Source organism: Caenorhabditis remanei, chromosome X (genome assembly GCF_010183535.1).
Source record: "Caenorhabditis remanei strain PX506 chromosome X, whole genome shotgun sequence".
NCBI classification, from domain to species: domain Eukaryota; kingdom Metazoa; phylum Nematoda; class Chromadorea; order Rhabditida; family Rhabditidae; genus Caenorhabditis; species Caenorhabditis remanei.
In genome coordinates this window covers 4,195,470-4,216,331 of record NC_071333.1, presented here as the reverse complement: position 1 = coordinate 4,216,331, position 20,862 = coordinate 4,195,470, and the positions used below count along the sequence as shown (strand labels likewise).

Sequence of the window (20,862 nt, the reverse complement as noted above, 5' to 3'; positions counted from 1 at the left end):
TCATTGGAGAGCTGTACTGTCTTCTGAGTAAATCGTTTCATTTTCCGACTGAAGTAAGTTGCGATAATTCTCACTAGCATATAATTGTACATGATATATAATTACAAAATGGAAAGTTTCTAAAAACTTAATTATTGAGCATTCAATCATCCTGACTGCGGGAATAAGACCCTACATCTTTGAAATATTTGCCTAATTTGTTTGTTGCAAAGCCTAGCAAGCAAAATTTTTTGATATTGGATACTGTAGAAGAAAAGCGATGTGATAAATAAAGTTTGACTAATACCCGTTTTTAAAAAATACCTGAAATACAAAAAAAACGTATTAAAAAAAGTAACTAGTAGAACACATCCCAAACATAAGTCTACCAATCAGTGTTCACCAAAATACAGTAACAGTGAGAAATAGAGTAACTTTCATAATGAGACAAACAGCTATTTGAATTTCTATAATTATTCACGAAAACTTTTAACAGAATCCTTAATTAACTTTAAAATCAGCAGACACAACATCGGGACAAACAAACACACAGACGAAACGACCAGTAGATGTTCAGATAGTTGAACAAATACTAGAACTAACACTTCTTTGGTAATATCTTTATTTTTATACAACATTTGTTTCATAATATTACCAAAATATTCAGGATTCTTCATATTTCAGATTGAGGTCAAAAATGAGCAAACAGTGATAACATCCGAGTGTTATAAACCAGTTGACTAACCCAAAATTGTAACAAACAAACAAAATAAAAAAGGAGGCGAGGAAAAACCAACGGTAATCAAAACGAACAGGGCGTCGTCCGCAATACCGGGAACCTCCCTGTCCTTAAAACTGATAAGAAAATTTCATTCATTTCTACAGTGTAGTTCTGATGACACCTCTACTCTTGCTCTCACACCCTTAATGGAGAAATGGAAGTTGGGCGTCGACTTGAGGCATGTCAATTGATGACGTCACGTCGGGTTTTTATGATACCAAAGGTTTCAAAATTGAGTCGTTAGAAGAACAAAGACTGGATGATAGGGGAAATGGGTGTGAGCTGAAAATGGATGGGTTTTGATCGTTGATAGCAAAAACGATGTAGAACTTTGAGTGCGCAGTTTCCTGAAATTTTGAGAACTTATACTTGAAAAAAATGAAATTCAACTTTTTGACAGTTTGTTTATTTCGGGAACAAAAAGTAACAAAATAAGGGTATAATGGGACCAGTCAATTAACTAGGCACAAAGAAAGAAAAAATGATTTCAGGATTGAGAATAAGCCGGAGATGAGTGAAATCGAAATGTTGAGAAGTTTGGGGGTTGGAGAAGGATATTGGGTAGAAACAATTCAAAATGAACATTTTGAGGTAGGGAAAGAGTGTGAAAGCTTAACAAAAGCCAATAATTATGAGAAGGTTAGAAATATTCAATAGCCAGACAACAAAAACAATGAAAAAAGAATTAGAAGACGTGGACGGTATTCACAAAATACAAAAACGTTGACGTTTTCAGTCGGCTTTCTTGGTTGGGTCAGCGATGATATTCTCGCTTGTCTTCTCGTCCTCGGCTGAGTCATCGTTGATGTTCTCGCTTGTAGTGTCTTCTATCTGGAAAATAAATGTAAATTCAAAAAAAAATTTGTTTTTAATATTAACTCACCTCCTTATTGACCAAAAACTTTTGATAACAGAATCTTCTCAAATCCTTGACTGTTTCTGTCATTTCTTCTCTATCTACAGGCGGCACGTTGCAGATAATAATATCTGTGTAACGAATGATATCAAAATCCACTTTTTTTCCATCCAAGTACACGATTTTGCCGGTCTTCTTCCCGAAGTAGTCGTAATACCTGAAGTGTTTAATTTGAGAATTTAATTAGTCGAATTTGGAAAACTTACTTTTTGTGGGCAGCTGTGAAGGACAAGCATGTTTCCTTGCTCTCTGATGGTGTGGGGAGACAATACACTTTCATATGGCTTTTCAAACAGGCGAGTGCCGAGGCCATAAGACCTTTTCCTCCTCCGACTATGATCACCTGCCATCCGTCGTTCCCGACTCCTTCCAGGTATTTGATGATTTCCGTAGATGACCATTGGCCAGGGACGACTTCCTCCTCTTCTGAATCCATGGCATCAGCAAACCCGAATGTCAACTTCATCATTTTGCTTGGGCTCATTCGACTCAATAAGTCGAATGGCTTCGAGATCCAGAAGGACTTTCTCTGAAAACGTTATACTGATGCCCAATTTGCAGAAAATAAAACTCTTACGCGAAATTTTGCAACACATTGATTGAATTGATCACAGAATTGTTTGATTTCCTCATCTGGTGCGCTGGTGAGAGGCTTGGCGATATCGAACTGATTGCAAAAATCCAATATTCCACTGCAAAAATTGAAAAATAATCAAAAATGAAATGAAATCAGAAAGAATACAATCAGATGAAATTCCAATTAGAATTTGATTGCCTCTCAATTCGGTTAGGTCTCATTGCTTAGCTCTACAGTTAGTTTAGATTATTTACTTGTTAAGGAAAAATTTCAAATCGAAATAAAGATACAGTAATGGCAATAACTGTTACAACTTTGGTCGTTTTTCAGTTGAAAAAAGTCAAACTTCCAGAAGGTGTCACAATATCATTGATTCTCCCACCAAGTAAGTTTCCGAGGGAGCAGAGAATCAAAAGTACTTCTCCATTTTTGTAGTCAACTACAAAAATAATTGTTTTTGTATTTTTGTAGTTGACACATTTATTTTTTGTAACTGTCGTCTTAAAATCACCCTAACTGTACAAAAAAGATGTCAGTTACTAACATAGAGCGGGACTTTGATCTTTATGATCCTTCAAAAGTTACTTGGTGGGTCATATTCTGACACCATCTCAAAGTTGGACATTTTCAACTAAAAACGACCAAAGTTGTTACAGTTATGGTCAGCACAATGATAAACTTTGATTTGAAAATTTCCAGAACTTCACATTTTCGAACAGAAATTAGGCGATTTGAGATAAAAATAACTGCGATCATCTGTAATTTTTTGGGACTACCCCTACAAAACAGTTTTATACTAGAAAATGAAGTTCTAGACATGATCTGCAATTTCTATGAAAATTGACATTATAAGACAACGAATAACACCGTTTTCACATAATAGTGTGTACTTATATTTAAAGCGAAAGGAACAAAACTTACTCCACGCTCATCAATTGGAAGAAAGCAAGATGTTGGGGGAAATCATCAAGATCGATTTGCATTGGAACTCCATGAGCAAATGGAGATGCGACGGTTACAATCATTTTGAAAGTTTTGAAGTTTCTGAAAATAATATATTTTCTATTTTCTATGGGCATGTAATGTAAGGTAAATAACGGAAAAAGTTTTAAAAAACAGTTTGTAGTAGAAGAGTTTTATGTTCATTTTCTGAACTGGACTTTTATGTTTTGTGATGTTTTAAACGAAAGCAGCTCTTTTTCTTCCTACAACCGAAATTAGAATGAAGACGCTGCTGCCTCTTCCAGAGAGAGTCCACACAAAAAAGGTATAGAAGGGCTCAAAAGAAAAGAGTGCGTTCAAAATCTGGCTGCAAATGAGAAATGAAGAAAGACGAAGTGAGAGAGAAAGTGAGCAATTAATCTGCAAGTGCGGAGAACTTCTCAATGTGATGAGCAGTCATTGAGAAGCAGAAGAGGAGGAACTTTGTGACATGAGCATAGGAATATGGTGTACATATGAAAAACACTGTTGCTAGTGTCAAACATATTGGTTTACTCGGTTTAATGCAACAATCAATAATAAGAATGAGGGAACCGTCATGAAATATAGTGCACCGCGAAAAGGTCATTTGGAGTTGGGACAATAGAGACAACGACTAGTGTGTTTATTTAAGTGTTTATCTGGGAAATCTCCTCGACAAGGATTCAAAGATAGAAAGATATTAATTATAGAAATTTAGAGAGCGTCGTGTACAGTTGACAAAAGCAAGAAGGCAAGCACGGCGATTCTGATTCAGGGGGGAAAAAGAAACGGATGTGCCAAAAATTGGATGAAAAGGATAGTTTAACTTATTCGCCTAGACTCATAATCTGGTTACCTTAGCTACACTCTCAACGTTACGACAAGTGAAATCTGCCTGGAGACAGTTGTCAAAACAACCGTCGTCACATATAGAAAAAGAGCACTTGGGCTGAAAAGGAATGAGTGAGGACGTCGGGGCTGCGCGATGCGACCGCAACGCACGCGATGACATACGTGGCGGTGCGAGAGCGTGTAAAGGGCGAAGGTGTTGGGTCTATTGGAGCGCGTTTAGCCTTTTATAGTGAGAAGAGACTACATACATACAGAGAAAACAATTAGAGCAGATGACCCCGTCTGCAAGGTAACGGCTACGCGGACCCTTGTGAATCGATAAATGCCTAATAGTACCCCTTGTTGTTTATTTCTGCGGAATACCATGCAATTTTACTCATTAAGAAAATAAATTGGGAAGAAGGATAGAAGGGAGAAATGATAATCATGAAATTGGGACATCCCATTTATAAAAAGCGAGATACAGTTGAGAGGGCAGCGAAAATTAGAAGCGCCTAAAAGTGGACAACTCGCGCGTCGACACTGATTTCGGCGGGAAAAAAAACAGATGTCCCAAAAACCGGAGAGGTAGAGTCAACTAGCTCGTTTCAACTCTCAACACTCGCGTAGCTCAGATGGCACGGGAAAATGAATGTGTGCTACATTTGGTCAACACATTCTCAATGCTAACGGACAAGGGAAAACTGTCTGAAAACGGTTGGCGGGACGACCGTCGTCAGAGTTGAAGTAAAGAACGCTCTGGGCTAAAAGGGTGCAGTGAGGGAGTTGCGAATGCGCGACGCGACCGCAACGCAAGCGACGGCATTCGCGGCGGTGGAAATTCGTACAGGTCAAAGGTGTAGGGTCTGGGAGCGCGTTTGCTGTGTTTGGCGGAAGTTTTAGAGTTTGAATTAGAATAATTTAATATAAGATAACTGCAAACAGATCTTAGTTTGGTGGGGACTATACTTGTCATTTCACGGGCCAGCCCGAAGAAAGGTTTTGCAGGCCCAGGTGGATTTAAAAAAATTTACACCAAAAAATAACTTTTAAGTGCTTTTAACTAATAATTTCCCTGTAAAACTAATTTAATTCATCAATTCAATCGAATTTTTGCACAAAATGCCCCAAAAACTACTTTTCAAAAAATGACTGCTGAAAAACATGTTTTTCGGGAAAAGGTCGCTTCACCCGGGCAGACCCAGGTCGGGCCGTTGAAAATAAGAAAATCGGGTCGACCCGGCCCAGCAGGTGACAAGTCTAGTGGGGACCATCGGATTGCCTTTCGTTGCCAGGTGAGAGGATACCCAATAGGGCCTTTCGCTACAGATACTGCTGATTTAAACTCCAACTACCGATAATTTCTAAATATTCTCCAAGAAAACTAAAATCTATTAATGAAGAACACTGGAAAAAATGTAAACAACTGAATATTCGGACAATCAGATTAGTTTCGAAAAAATTCATGCCAATAATCTCGAAAAATGTAAAGATTTGTCAAAATAAAAGACTACGTTCCTAATTTTACTATTTTGAAATACAAAAAGCAAGAAATCTGTGTCATAGTACGATAATTCTTATTAATCCCGCATTGAACCTTATGTTCCAGTAGGACGCGGTCTGATTTGAAAAAAAAGTCAAATTATTATATTTTCCGTTTATATACAGTTATCAGACCCCCTTATTATTATGTTTGATTACCAGGGTTTTGTATTTTGGATCTCTACTCAAAAAGCTGTTTAATATCAGCACTTTCATTGAAGTGTAAAAATTGAATGGTGTACGGTAGGCAACCCCGCAAACACCGCTTGCAATCATCAAGACAATGGACGCTTGGCGCTATGCCAACTACAACTGATTAACGTGTTTATAATTAGTTTCATGAAAAAGCATCAAATTCAATCATATTTTCCACTTTTAAAACAAGAAAAATCGATTTCTATTCATTTTTTTTGTAATTTATTTTACAGGACAGAAATACAACGTAGATTCTGATTTGGAACGGATTAGGAACTGACGGCGAGCTGGCGTCGTCTATGAGAACAAATATGGGAAATGCTTACATTCAGTTTGTCATAAAGGGAATTGTGTCAAAGTTTGAAAAGTGATTCGTGGTCAATAAGAAAAAAATATGCGGGACGTAGCGGTGAGTATTATAATCACACACTAACACTATCTAGTTCTCAGTATTTAGAGTCAATCAATGGATTCAACACGGGATCGAACAATTTTGGAACAGTTCTTAGATATTTTTGGATGCCACCGCGGGCAACCTCTGAAGATGAAAAAAGATAACGAGAACACGGCATACCAAGACTGAAGAGGTGTAAAAACGCCACGCCTCCTACAAATACAATACTTTGGATCTTTGAATATTGTAGTGCCTAACATCGTTTGTTATTTCAAAAAAACTCCTGACGAAACGCGTTCAAAAGAAGAAACCGGGCCAGAAGTAATTACAACATGACGAAGGAAAATATATGGAGCTGAGATGAGACTAAAACACAAAAAAACCATACTTGTCAAGGCCTGGCTCAAAGCCAAAGTTCAAAGTTTAAATTTTTTCAAAGTTTTTCAATTTTTTTGCGGAAAAGTCAAATTTTCGACTATCATTTGAGAGAAATTCTGAAAAATGATTAGAAATGGTCACATTTTCGATAAAAAATTGAAAAACTTCAGAAAAACTTCAGAAAAAAGGTTATTTTTGAAGCCGGGCCGGGCCTTGACAATTTCCAGCACCAAAAACTGTTGAGAACTATATTTGTTTTCAAGAAACCCTCATCAAAATTACAAGAATACAACAACTCCTTGTTTTTCTTTTCTCCCTCCGTCTTCTCTTTTCTTGTACCGTCCCTCCATCTTTCACCTCCTCCATTCCACCCGTCACATCGCTACGTTGGCCTCTCCCTCCCGTGCATAATGTCGATGAAATATTGTGTACAGCCCAAGACGCAGGAGGTGAGAGGGATAGCCCCCCTTGCTAGAGATGACCGCAGACAGCCAAAGAAATGCTGCGTCTCATGATATTAATGTAGTGTTTGGTCGACTTTCTTTGGCCCAAACAAAATATTGCGTCGATATTCTGCTGGGGGAGAGAGGCGAGCGCAGCGGGAAAGGGGGCCTTCGGACAATGGCATATGACGTAGTAAACAAAGAAAACGAGAAGATATAAAAGAAGAAAAAAGAAAGGAGAAAAGAGAGGGGTCAGAAAAATAACGTTCATCTTTTTTGGAAAGGAAGTTCTCATAATGAAAGACATGAAAAAACATTGGGAAACAGATTCAATGAAAACGCCCACACAAATAAAATTGTTATATTCGTAAAATTAGAAATGATCTCTATCTCTTGTTTTGACCAATTCTTATCACTACTTATGCTCAAAATGTTCTCAAATATTGACCTACCTATGTTTTGACTGATCCAATTATTGATCTAAGGACAAAAATGATTCATTCAAGATCACTGGTGCCCTTCACAATCTAAACTAAACTGACGGGTAGCCAACTGTTAGTGCTGATTCCGAGACAACTGATGTGCGAATCATTACCCCAGAAAAACTTCACAGCCACGGTCAACACTTTGCTTATCTAAAGAACGAGTGTTGATACCGCCGCCGCCGTCCAAAGTATGTTAGAAGATTTTGTTACCTCCTTGATTTCTAAAATGCATTGCCTATCGGCACCCCGTTCTTTGTACGAGCAGTATAGATATAAAAAGAACTCTTTCAAAAATATCTGATTGGCCCAGCCATGACCTTTTTTGAATTGCATAACTATAGATATGACTGAACTTTGATAAGCTATCAATATCAGAATCCGATAAACTAGAAAGCCAGTCAATAGAAAATCAGCCGACTCTACCACCCATTTTTGGCTATATTTTTGATGTTTGCTCATAATGAATCTGTGTTTCTTCCTGGTTGATGTGTCTTTGGAAGAGATAGGATGTTTTAAAAATTGGATTGGCAGTGTGCCACAGAAGGAATGAAAATTCTTTTGTTTTTTGTGGTTAGTTGTGGAGAAGAACTATTGGTACTCTCCGTTAAAAGTTGACTTTTCAGGTGGTTGAATTTCAATGCCAGTCGTTCGAACACCTTGGAAGAATGGATAGAATGGATTCCCCCCTCAACATGGTGGTTCTGAAAGACAAGCTGAAATAAACAATAAAAAACAGACAACAAAAAAGAACAAGGACTTTAGGTGAGAGTGTATGTTCAGTTATAGTCGCAATCAGCTGTTTTTCAGATGAAAACCAAACGTCGAAGGCGTGAGGGGCCAAGTTCTGAAACTGATCCACCAAACCTTTCAATGACTTATGTCAAAGATGAGATCATCCGAGATGAATGCTTAGTTACTGCTGATTGTGATCTGGATGCCATTCGTTCACCACAAAGCACTTCGATCGACATGAAAAGAGACCAAATCAAACCTTATGAAAGAGGAACCCCGTCGGCCGAGAGATCCACCTCAATCTTTTTTAATATAATAAATCATGAATCTCTATTTTAGCCTATTGCCACAACTTGCTAAAAAAATGAATGATGACAAATTACTGCAGTTCTACAAGAAACTTGGAGTTCCAGATATGAAAAAGCCTATACCATTTTCAATTCTTTTATTTTCCTCATTTTCAAAACACCATGTGCTCACAAATGGACATAATTTTAAAGAGGAATCCGTAAGAAGTGGCTCGCACCGTTTTGACCGTCACAAAATTAAAACAGCTTCAATCGTCAACTCATAATTTCATCCAATGCTGAATTACTTTCATTTGGGCACCAAAAATACGTCGTTTTATATCTTAAAATTCGTTCATTTTTATACATAAATGCAAAATGAGGTGAAAAGAAAACATATATACTTATTAGTGTTAGGTGAAACTATTCATCTGAAATTCCAGTCCAAAACTGCAAAACGTGGACGAATCACAACGTTTTCAGCGGGGCCGAAGCACACCAGGGGGATTTTTGGGGCCGAAGCACACCAAACATGCACGTTCTGTAGAGGATGGGCCGAGGCGTCATCATTCAGACCGCTGCCGGGATCGAACCATAGAGTACGAGGACCGAAGTACCGCACCACTACCACTCAACCATAGCTGCTGTTGGGAGTGTAGTAGTGCGCCGGGTTTATATACGACCAACGAAGGGGATGAAAGGCGTATCCACTAGGGGAAGGTGGCCGAGGGACGAGAAATGGTGGAAGAGTGAGCGTCCGCGGTGTAGTCTTCTCAGAAAAGTGTATTTATAATATTTTTTGCGTTGAACGATGGAATAATCAACGCCATCAGTGAATTTCACTCTAAGTTTTTGCGAAATTTTCAAAAAAAAAATCGATGGAAAGATGTAAGTTGATTTTTCGTAACAAATTCCCATTTTTCTTTAGGTTTTCAGTGATTTATCGGGGAATCGTTGCCGACGAACAGTATTTGCAGTTAAAGAACAAGTATGAAACAGCGTGTGCATGGATTGAATGGCTTGTGAGTGATTTGTCCAACTATATTCGTCATTTGATTTGAATATATTTCAGATTCACGGGTTTCCATAGTTTGAAGTCGCCGCATTTCGATTGATCGTGGCATACGGCAAAATTTTTCTGATAAAATGCCTCAGTGTGGCCAGGTTATTTTGAACATAGGTAGGAGAAGAAGGTCAGATTGATGATTCTAGTTTGTTGCTGGTATTCAGGCCTGTACTTCGATCTGATCTTCATTGCAGTTATCAAATTGTTCAGTCATCGGGACCGACCACTGAAGACTTACTCGAAGGTAAGTTACTCCCAATTGAAATCAATCAAAAACCTTTATCATTGTTTCAGTACATGGAATACACCGTCGACATCTATCTTGTAGAAAAAACCGCAGCGAACAAATACGGGAAGAATGGTTTTGAAACCCGGGCAAAAAAGATTCATTTTTTGAAACCGGACCGGGCCTTGACAACTAAGATGTTTCTGTGGATGAGGTAGGTGTGATAACACAGTGCAACATTTGCAAAATCCCAGTTTCCAGGATCTGTCGTTGGAAAAGTTGATGCATAGGATAAAAACGAGGTTCTCCATTCATCAACTCTAGTTGAGAGTTCCGGAAAAAATATGCCACTGAAACTAGCTCCATATATCGCTGACCTTGTTGAATGACGGAGTTGTAAAGCACGTTGATTATTTTGAAGTACTGGCTGAAGATAAGGAAGAGGTTGAATTGGATATGGGTGACTTTCAAGAAGGACAAAGAAATAAGTGAATTTTAAAATGAACAATGTATCCTATGGAACGACCGAATGTTCGAGATGTGTGAATTGAGAATTTCTAATGATCAGACAGATGGCGAAGATGTAATGAGACTCACCTTGAGACAAACAGGCAAAAAGAACTAAGCTCCCAGCAGATCAAATTCTACGAATTTGTCTCTTTTTGTGATTTTAAACTTGAAAACATGATAAGTGCATTCTATTTGATTATTATATTCAATGTTTCATTTCTAGAAAAATACGACAAGACGGGTGCGGAAATTATTATCAATGCACGTCGTTTTCCACCCCTGAAACCCGAAAACTAAAAATTGGAGAGCAATCAAAGCGATTACAGCACCACACCGTTCTTGTAACATGCAACCGACCCTCCGTCAATAGGGTGGAATCCCAACGAAGATTTTTGCAACGCTAAGAACAGACAACCTGCTGTTGACTGGGAGAGAAGGGAAAGAAGAATGAAACTTACGGAACACTACAAGGCAGCCTTTTGAAGTTTGGTTTAAGATGAAGCTCGGGTCATGAAGGATGCGATTTTCAATAAGATGAACTACAACAAGAATATCCGACGACGAGAAGAAACCTACTCACGGTAGAACGCAAAATTTGAAATTTTGGAAGATATCGTGTGTAGAACGCTTTCGCTTTAGTTTCGTAAGTAAAATAGAGTACGAAATATTTCGTATATTATTGTAGTTAGAACTTCAGATCACTCAAACATATTCTTCATACAAACGCTCCAAATGAATTGAGTTGAGGCAAACCTATAACTGGACGTTCCACATCACTGCACTGTGATGGACTTCGCTTGTCAAACCACAACACCGAGTTGACACAATCAGTATGACAGAGCCAATGCCAATTTCATAATTCAATAAGTCGAGAAGATCTCCAGAAAGTTGAATCCAACTGTCATTGTGTGCCATCAGACTCTCGGAAAAGTCAGAAGAAGCAGTAAGAAGGAAAGGTTAGTGAAAAGACAGATATGGTGAGAACATCCACACAAATAACTTTTTCGTTTGCCGTTCTTTTCTACTCGGTTCTTGTAGCTTGGGGTTTCCGCCGAACATACTGTTGCTCTAGTCAAGTTCGTCGAACACTCGAATGTCTTAATAGCTAAAAACAACAAAGCAGGACCAACCACATAAATTTTTTCAATTCAAACTACCGTAAAACCTGTAATAGAGGAGGACCTAGCGGTGCCTGTTCTCAGCGGTACATCTCGGTTTCTAAAGAAAATATAAAAAAACTGCTAACTGTAAAATATTTTATAGAACCGTCTTTCAGGTGATCTCAGGTCTAGCAGCTCCGTTCGCTATACTCTTGATTTTCTCACACAGTTTCCGATTAATTTTTAGAGATTCTTTAGAGTTTCAGGTCTACAATATTGAAAACATCAAAGCTAGCTGCTCTATTGAAATTTGATGCAATTTGGTGAATTTCTGGAATGGAAACCCTCTGGAATCAACTTCTTGAGATACAGTCATTTCAAAAATTGATAGTTTGATATGAACGAAATGAACCTTTTTACTTTGCGGTTAGTTGTAAAGTAGAACTTGGTGGTACTCTCCGTTTAAAGTAACTTTTCAGGTTCTTGAACGTCAATGTCAGTCGTATGGAACCTCGGGATGACGAATTTTGTACTAGAAACAGGCTGTTATGTCTCATGGAAGATGGAACAAGAATAGGAGAACGAGCTAAGACGATCAACACAAACATCAGGTAAAAATTTTTGAAAAGTAAGACTTGCGCTTGACCAATTTTCTGTCGTATACTCTGACAGGAACTTTTTGAAAAAAGCGGCCGTTTTCAGTTGAAATGCTCAACTTGGAAAGTGTGTCAATGTACCAGAGATAGTCAAACCTAGTAAATAGATCATACCGATCAAAAAGTACAGATGTTTGTAGTTAACATATTTTTTCGGCGGACACCAGAGTTTTATAGTCATTTTAAGACGACAGCTTGAAAATCGCACAGTTTTGCATAAAATTTTTCGATTTGAGAGAGAATTTACTTTGTCAATACGTAATTTGAATGCCCATACAAAAGGTTGTCAACTACAAAAATGAAGCTCTATTTTTAATTTGTACGATCAATTTGGTTGATTTGAGCGAAAAATTACTTTGGATATACGTAACTTGCTAAAGAGTGTCCGTACAAAAATGTTGAGAACTACAAAAATAAATTTCTACTTTTAATCGGTACGATCCATGAAAATTTTTAACTTTGTGAAACAATGAGTACAAGCATGACACACTCTCAAAGATGGACGTTTTCAACAATCTCAACCACCAAAGTTGTTAGAACCATAGTCTATACTGTATATTCCAGGTATCCTACTGAAAGAAGAATCATGTGGCTGAACCAATACATCTATGCCCCTTGCCAATCTGAGATTTTTCTGACGACAAACAATCCAACCTGTTCTTTCGCAGCTGACGTCACCATATCAGTTCTCTCTTTTTTTGGACCTAAAATACTTTTTTCTTATTACCGAGTGATTTCTTTTTTTATTTCTCATTATTATCACATGGAAAATAATAAACTCAGTTATAAAATATTTTAAGTTCGCTCTCTAATATTTATTTATTCACATATTATTGATAACAATCTCAAGTATTCTGGAAAAAAGAGAAAATGGCAAGAAAATTATATATGCATGAGAAAGGGTTAAGCGGGATTTGGATTTTTGAATCATATAGTTTATAGCTAACGATTGCAGTTAACCTTTCCGATATGATTCCGGGTGAGAAAAGAGAACGGAAAGTTTCTGAATCGACTGTGATGTGGGAATCAATCACTCTGCAAGATGTTTGTGGTGACCATTTAGCTGAAAAGATAATTTCTAACTAAGAGTTCCAGTACTAGTTTGTTCGATGAAAACAACCGCTGAAGTTCTGAAAAAATCAGTTTCGGGCGAAGTATATCGCTTTCCATATAAAGATATTTTCCAGTCCTTGTTGAAAACTACGAACTGCGTATTGGCTCCTCCTCGTTTATCAGGTTTCCATTTTTGAATAGTCCACTCCAAATCAACTACACCAGCGTTGAATCAGCGCTCCCAAGAAAGCAGTGTCATCAAAAGCAAAACGTTTTGACAATTTATCAAGAGTACGTTTGATTTTCGCGAAAACAAATATCAAAGAAATTCAAAAGAACTTTCTTGATCCCGAGGCACCCTTCATGTGAACTACAGCAATTTGTTTTTTTTTCTGAAATTTCAAAAATTACGTCAAACTCTCAAGGGAAATTTTCAAACGACCTATGAATTTGGTTATAGGTATTTTCGACCACGAGTAGTTCATTTCCGCCGTCAAAACCTGCCAAATGTCTCTGAGAGTCGAGTTGTGAATTTTTCATATGAATAAGCTTTTTCAAATGAAACTACAAATTGAGCAGTAGTATACGCAAAATATTCTTATTTTGCAACGTACCAGCACAGGTAAACAGCTGGGGAACACAAATGGAACCGCGCGGTGGCGTATATACCGCCGATTTGGAATTCCACGTTAAAAACCATATGAAAAGTTTGAGAGCTCATAACCTGACTCTCAGAGACATTTAGCAGGTTTTGACTGCAGAGATGGGCTTCCCGTGTCCAAAAATACAACTTGAAGTTGATGGCGGTGTCAGTGTTTCACATTTATGCAACAAACAGGAGATGGCTGATTGAAACGGATCAGTGTTTCTCCGTGAAACCACTTCATCGCGTATTTACAGTTTCTTTATGAATTTCATGTTTTTCTCGATTTTTCAGGTCTCTGAAATCTTGGGATGGTCTTGTCTTTGTCGACTGTTTTATTAATTTATTTTTGAATATATTTGCAGCAAAAATGCACCAAGGCGTCCTTATGCGATACCAGTTTCTCGTACTGGAAATCGAAAACTTCCTCCAATAAAAAATCCTCCGGGATACGCCTTGCATATTCGAAATGCCGCTAGCGAAAGACCCGGTACACTTCTTCTTCTTCTTAAGACTCAACGGACTCCACCTCCGTCTACAGGGAGAAACGGGAACCAAATATCTCCTAAATATATCAGACTCGATTCTGATCGAGATGAAGATGAACCTGTTATCAAAAAACCACGGAAGGTTCTCAAAATTGATTTGACAAAGCAGAACAAGCAAACTCAAGGTAAGATATTTCAAAAATATATATTTTTTAATCAATCCGTTTAAATTCGATCATTGATCTTGAGAATGTTCTCGTTGTCAACGCGACATCAGTTTCAGAACCATTGGAGTCAGAGTTCCATAAAAATGCGGAGTCTAAGAAGGAAGGAATTCAAAACGGTGTTCTTATCGCGCCTACTCTGCGAGTCCCTCATTCATCTGAATATGGCTTTGAGTCTCAGCCCAAACCATCTGAGGGCCAAGAACCTGCAAATGTATAAAACAAAAACGACAAGGGAACCAAGTTCACAGCACGTCCCAAAACAGGTCTGTAATTTGATAACTGTTACATGGTTTCATTTTTGCTGGTATTCAAATATTTATTCTACTTTTCGAAATGTTTTCAGCTCTTTTTTTTATGAGTAAACCAAGTTTTGAAAAAATTAATTTGATTGTTTGTTTTACGATAAGAAACCAACTTCATCTTGTCTTAAATTTCAGAGGAGTCATTTAAATTTTCAAATGCCACTGGAAATTAAAGTTTCTTCTCTAATTTTTCAACTTGTTATTCAGTTTGTGTCTTACAAGATTTCAGAACAATTATACAATGTGTCCAAAGGTTTCAGTTACACGCTTTTCTTTGATTTGCTCAATTTCCAATTTTTTCAATCGTATTTCTTTTTCCAATAACCCCATTTAAAATTCAGTATATCAAATTTTCAGATTTGAAACATATATCCTTCAGTAAACTATTTAAAATTGGTATTTGATCCAATGAATCTTACTAAATCTCTTGAAAACAACATGTCCGACATTTTTTGTGGAATATTTTGAGGGTGTACGGTCACCAAGTCCGCAAACACCGCATACCTACATCGAGGCAGTAGACATTTGGCACTGTGCCAAATGATACACACTGGTTTTCTTTTCTTTGATTTCTTGAAATGATTTTGAATTGAATTTGGTTCATAATTTTCTAATGAGGAAAATCAAATTCTATTGATTTTCGATGGTATTGCTAACAACAATTATCGGAAAATAGTTTCACTCTAAAATGAAAAAAAAGATTTCTCGTATTCTTTATTTTCATTCATTTTCTTATCATTCTTCTGTTAAATTATTTTTTTCACATTTTACAAGTGATCAACATTTATGTTACAGAACGTGAACCGGATGTACACCCAAAACTGGAGCGTCGTAGAGAAAACCGCCGCGGACAAAAACGGGAAATAATGGTTTTGAATCCACTTCTCAGCAGAATTCTTTCAATCAAATGGATGTATCTGTAAATGAAAGAAAGAGGTAGGTGTTATAACACACTGCAACCATTGCAAGTTCCCAGTTTTCAGGATCTGTCGTTGGAAAAGTTGATGCATAGGATAACAACAAGGTTATCCATTCATCAACACCAGTTGAAAGTATCGTGGAGGAAGAAACCACAACAACCAGGTTCAAATATCGCTGACGTTGTTGACGAGCATCGTTTCGAAGAAAAATGATCATTCTGAAGTGCTGGCTAAAGATAAAGATGAAGTTGAATTGGATATAGGCAGCTTTCAAGAAAGACGAAGATATAGGCGATTTTCAAGGAGGAAAAGTGTCACCCGTGGTATGACCCAATGTTCGAGATGTCTGAAATAAAAACCTCTGATGATTGAGACGGACGGCAAAAATGTGAAGACTCAACTTGAGACAAACAGGCAACACGAACGAAGCTCCCGGCGGATCAAATTCAACGAATAGAACTCTTATTGTGTTTAAATATGGTAAGTGCATACTATCCCTATCATTATGATCTCATGTTTCTATTCTAGAGAAATACGACAAGACGGCTGGAGCAATTTTTATCAATGCACATCGTTTTCCACCCCTGAAGTCCAAAACGCTGAGAACCGGAGTGCAATCAAAGCGATTACAGCATCCCAACGTTTCTAGTAGTATGCGGCCGACCCTTTGTCAATAGGAAGGAACCGCAACGACCATTTTTGGAACGAAAGGAATAGGGAACCAGCTGTTGAGGTAAAGGAAAAAAAATCAAACTTACTATGCAACACGAAGCAAAACAAAAGCATACTTTTAGAGTTTGGTTTAAGATGAAGCTCGGTGTTATGAAGGATACAATTTTCAATAAAATAAACTACTACAAGAAAAGCCGACGACGGGAAGAAGCTACCTCTTGGTTCAATGAATTATTAACTCTGGAAGTTCTGCAATAAAATTCGAATTCGTTGGTAGATATCACGTGTAGAGCGCTGTCGTTTTGGTTTTGGTGAGTACAGTAGAATCCAAAACGTTTCGTATATTATTGTTGTTAGACCTTCAGAACACTCAAACATATTCTTCATGCAAGTGCTCCAAATGGACTGATTTGAGACACATTTGCAACTGGACGTCCTATATCGATGCACTGTGATGGACTTCCCTTGGCAAACCACAACACCGAGTTAAGGCGACCAATATGACAGGACCTATGGTAATTTTATAGTTCAACAAATAGCAAAACAGATTAGGCTGCGTCTCCGAATAACTCGTTCTGCAAGTATTTTCTCAAGAACATTTCCAAAAAGTTAGATCCGACTCTCGTTGTGACAGCCGGAAAAATTGAAAAAGCTGTGATAAATAAAATCTAGTAGAAAGACGGACACAGTGGAAAGCCCAAAACAAAAAGCTTATTCATTTTTGAAAGTTGCCTGCATCCCTTATTTTGAGCTGTTCTTGTCTTATAGTTCGCTTCTTGTAGCTCGGTCCTCCCACCAAAAATACTGTTTTTCCAGTCAAGTTTATCAAGCGATTAAATGTCTCAATTGCTGAAAACACTGGGGCAAGAATATCCACAGAAGTCATTTCACTTTTTTTTTTCAAACAACCGTAAAATCTGTAATAGAGGCGCATCTAGCGGTGCCTGTTCGCAGCGGTATATCTCTGTTCCTAGAGGAAATATTGAAAAGTTGCTTATTGACAAAATATAGTTTAGTATTTATAAAATAATTCTGCACTTGACCAAATTTTCGTATCTTCAAAGGCAGCCGAGATAGATTGTTTCAAACTCTTGCTAGCGGGTTCGCCTCTGATACATTTTTCCTCTAATACGTTTTACGGTATCAATAGTCTACGTTTTCACAATGAGAAGAAGTCCTCACTTCATATTTTGCCTCTTTTTTTCCGATCCGTCCTCTCCATTCTTGTATCGACCCCCAGTTTCCTTTTACGTGTTCTTCCTCTGACCACTTGCCCTTTCCTCAATTTCTCTCCATACATTGTAGCGACGTCATCTTCCCCTCCCGCAGCATGTGTGCAACCCAAGATGTTGACGGTGAGAGGGATAGACCCCCTTTCTAGAGATGACTGCAGACAGCCAAAGAAATGCTGCGTCTCCTGTTTTGTAGTGTTTCTTCATCTTTGTATCTCTCGTTCTCTAGTTTGCACAAAGTATTTAGTCGTTTGTCTGCAGAAGAGAGAGAAAGAGAGAGAGAAAAAGACGAGCGCAGCGGGAAGGTTGCCGCTGGACGGAGACACATGACGTAATGTGCGAAGAAGGTAGGGGAAGAAAAACACACACGATAAAGAGGAAAGAAGAAGACAAATGGGGACGGAGAAACATCTTCGGGAAGATAGTTCGAGAAATGTTATTTGTTGATGAAAACACCGTTGGGATGCAGATAGAATAAAGCAGAGTTGCAAAGGGCCGGGCCGGCCCGAGCCCGGCCCGAGCCCGGCCCGGATTTTCAGTACTAAAAAAATTCAATTTTTTTTTTCGAAAATTTTTCAATTTTTTTGGCAAAAAAATTTTAAAGGGGGACACAACTAGTTCTAAATTGAGGGTTTTTGATATGAATCGATTCAGAAAGCCAGGAAAAAGATACATTTCTTTTGGTTTCATGTCTGAAAATGCGTCTAAAGCGAGTTATGAGACCTCAAAATGTCAAAAATCGATGATAGTCGTGCACCTTTTCAGTACATTTCAATAGAAATTCTATTCGTCCTACACGTGAAAGCAATATTTTCAAAAATTTTCAAGAAAAAATTCGAAAAATGAACATTTATGAATGCAATTCACGTTCAGACGAGGAGAATTTCTATTGAAATGTACTGAAAATATGACGACGGGGAGCGATTTTTGGAATTTTGAGGTCTCATAACTCGCTTAAAACTGATTTTTTGATATTCTTATGAAAAAATTTGGAAAATTTTCAGACAAAAAAATTATTGAAAAAAAAATTCTAGTGAAAAAAAATTCAAAAATTCAAATCCGGGCCGACCGGGCCGGGCCGGCGGGCCAGCCCGGAATTTTGCAAGTATGGAATAAAGACACCCACACAAGAAGCTTTTTATTTTTTCAAATTGGGTTGTATTTTTTGTTTCAAGCAGTTTTTGTCAATAGCGATGCTTCAAAGTCCTTCAAAAATTGGACTTTTGTGGGAACGGCTTGAGTGAGTTGTTGCTTGTCGTGCCCAGCATGCAGATTTGCCTCATGTCTCTTTTAAATCTAGCTGAAGATGTTGCCGATTCAGTTAAGACCATGAAATCCTCAAATGCCACAGTTGCTGTAAAAACTACTGCAAGAATTACCGCAGAAGCCTCAATCAAGGTTTTTTCAAACTATGAAAAACTCGCCTGCAAGATCTGGATTTTCCCACCATAATGTGCTATTACAACCATCGTATCAAAACTTGCTCTTGAAGATCTAATTGCCCCTAGCGGAGCGAGTGCGTGTTTTGTGCATAACTTTACTTTACGGTGCTTCTTTACTTTTACTAGGAAGCATTGAAATTGTGGAATAGAGTGAATTTGTCTACTTTTAGTTTGAAAAGAAGTTAGGAATACTTAATGAACCTCGAATCCATAATTGTGGCAGCCGTCGAGTAATCTTGTCAGTCAATTATCATCAACTTCTCGGAATAAGAATGCTTCACTCATAACCACAACTCAAGTTAATTTGAATATTGAATAGGACAATTCGGCTCGAGCTGTTCGTCTCATCTCCAAGCCGTTATACTTCACAAATGAATCAAGCGTTATAATGAATCTGAAAATAATTTAGGTTTTGGAAAATTTGAACAAAAAAGCAGCAAATCTGGTAAAATATTTGATGGAACAGTCATGTTTTTCAGGTCATCATCAAGAAAATCAGCTCCTCTCGCTCAATTCTCGAGTATATTATGTTGCCAATAAAACATAATTCTTGTTTTCGGAACTTATTGGAAGGTGTGTAGACAGTTTTTCGATTAATTTTGAAAGATTCATTCCAGTTTTAGGTTGAAAGCTGTTGAACGACTCAATTAAAATTTGATGCAAACGGAGCGATTTCTGAAATCGACACTCTCTGGAAACAGCTTTCTGAAATACAGTGATTCCAAGAATGGACAGTATAATACGAAGAAAAAGAAACATTCTACTTTGCGGTTAGTTGTGATGTAGAACTTTGCCGTACTCTCCGTTTGAAGTTAACTTTTCAGATTCTTCGACGTAAAAACCAGTCGCTTGGAAACCTTGGGAAGATGGATTTTGCACTCGAAATGGATTGTTATCTGTTACTGGAAGACCCACGGAAAGAAAAAGGACTGAAGAACAATCTGAAGAATAAGACTCGAGTGCTAAGAAAGAGAAGAAGAATGTCAGGTAACAATTTCTGATAAGTAAAAGCTTGGCCAATTTCCTGTTGTATACAGTGACATATACTTTTTTTGAAAAAAAACGGCTATTTTCAGTAGAAAATGCTGAACTTGAGAGTGTGTCAAGATATCACTGATAGTCTCACCCAGTAAATTTTTGATGGATCATACCGATCAAATGTACTGCTTTATTTTAGTTAAAAAATGTTTTTGACGGACACTTTCCAGAGTGTTATAGTCATTTTAAGACGACCGCTTGAAAATCGCACAATTTTGCACTGAATTTTGTGGATTTGAGCAAAAAATTACTTTGTTTATACGTAACTTGCTAAAAAGTGTCCGTACAAAAATGTTGTGAACTACAAAAATTTATTTCTACAGCATGACACACTCTCAAAAATGAACGTTTTCAATAATCTCAACTACCAAAGTTGTTGAAATCATGAATACTGTATATTCCAGGTATCCAAATGAAAAATGAAACATGAGATCAACCCAATTCATCTATGCCTGCTGCCAATCTTAAATCTCTGGCAACTTGTTCTTCCGCGGCTAACGACATCATACCTTTTTTATTTGGACCTTCTTCATCCTCATTTCCATGTGATTTCTTAAAATTTTTATTTGTCATCACTATCAAATGGACAAACTAAATTCAGTCGTAACATTTTCTTTAAGTTCGATTTTTTGTATTAATTTATTGATTCTCTCAAGTATGATGAAAAATAATAGATCTCAAATGTCATTGAAAAACAGAAAATGACGAAAAATAATAGATGCATGAGAGAGGGTCAAGCGAGATTTGGTTTTTTTTGATCATTGAGCCACAAAATCAATTTGGT

The 20,862-nt window shown here is 37.6% G+C and overlaps 3 protein-coding genes across 3 annotated transcripts; 2 read left to right on the top strand and 1 right to left on the bottom strand.

The window, feature by feature from the left end:
- Positions 1-1,492: 1,492 nt before the first annotated feature.
- GCK72_022809 (uncharacterized protein) lies at positions 1,493-3,278 on the bottom strand (the record flags this gene model as incomplete). Its single annotated transcript, XM_003093702.2, has 5 exons — positions 1,493-1,591; positions 1,644-1,833; positions 1,883-2,205; positions 2,254-2,368; positions 3,175-3,278. The coding sequence occupies 5 exons, from the start codon at positions 3,276-3,278 to the stop codon at positions 1,493-1,495; spliced, it is 831 nt and encodes a 276-aa protein (XP_003093750.2).
- A 5,013-nt stretch (positions 3,279-8,291) lies between these two features.
- Positions 8,292-8,555, top strand: GCK72_022808 (uncharacterized protein; the record flags this gene model as incomplete). Its single annotated transcript, XM_053735076.1, has 1 exon — positions 8,292-8,555. The coding sequence occupies one exon, from the start codon at positions 8,292-8,294 to the stop codon at positions 8,553-8,555; it is 264 nt and encodes an 87-aa protein (XP_053578642.1).
- A 1,150-nt stretch (positions 8,556-9,705) lies between these two features.
- Positions 9,706-15,907, top strand: GCK72_022807 (uncharacterized protein; the record flags this gene model as incomplete). Its single annotated transcript, XM_053735075.1, has 7 exons — positions 9,706-9,813; positions 9,864-10,009; positions 11,190-11,261; positions 11,885-12,016; positions 14,123-14,430; positions 14,529-14,683; positions 15,758-15,907. 7 exons carry the CDS (start codon positions 9,706-9,708, stop codon positions 15,905-15,907), a joined length of 1,071 nt encoding a protein of 356 aa, XP_053578641.1.
- Between the last annotated feature and the right edge of the window lie 4,955 nt (positions 15,908-20,862).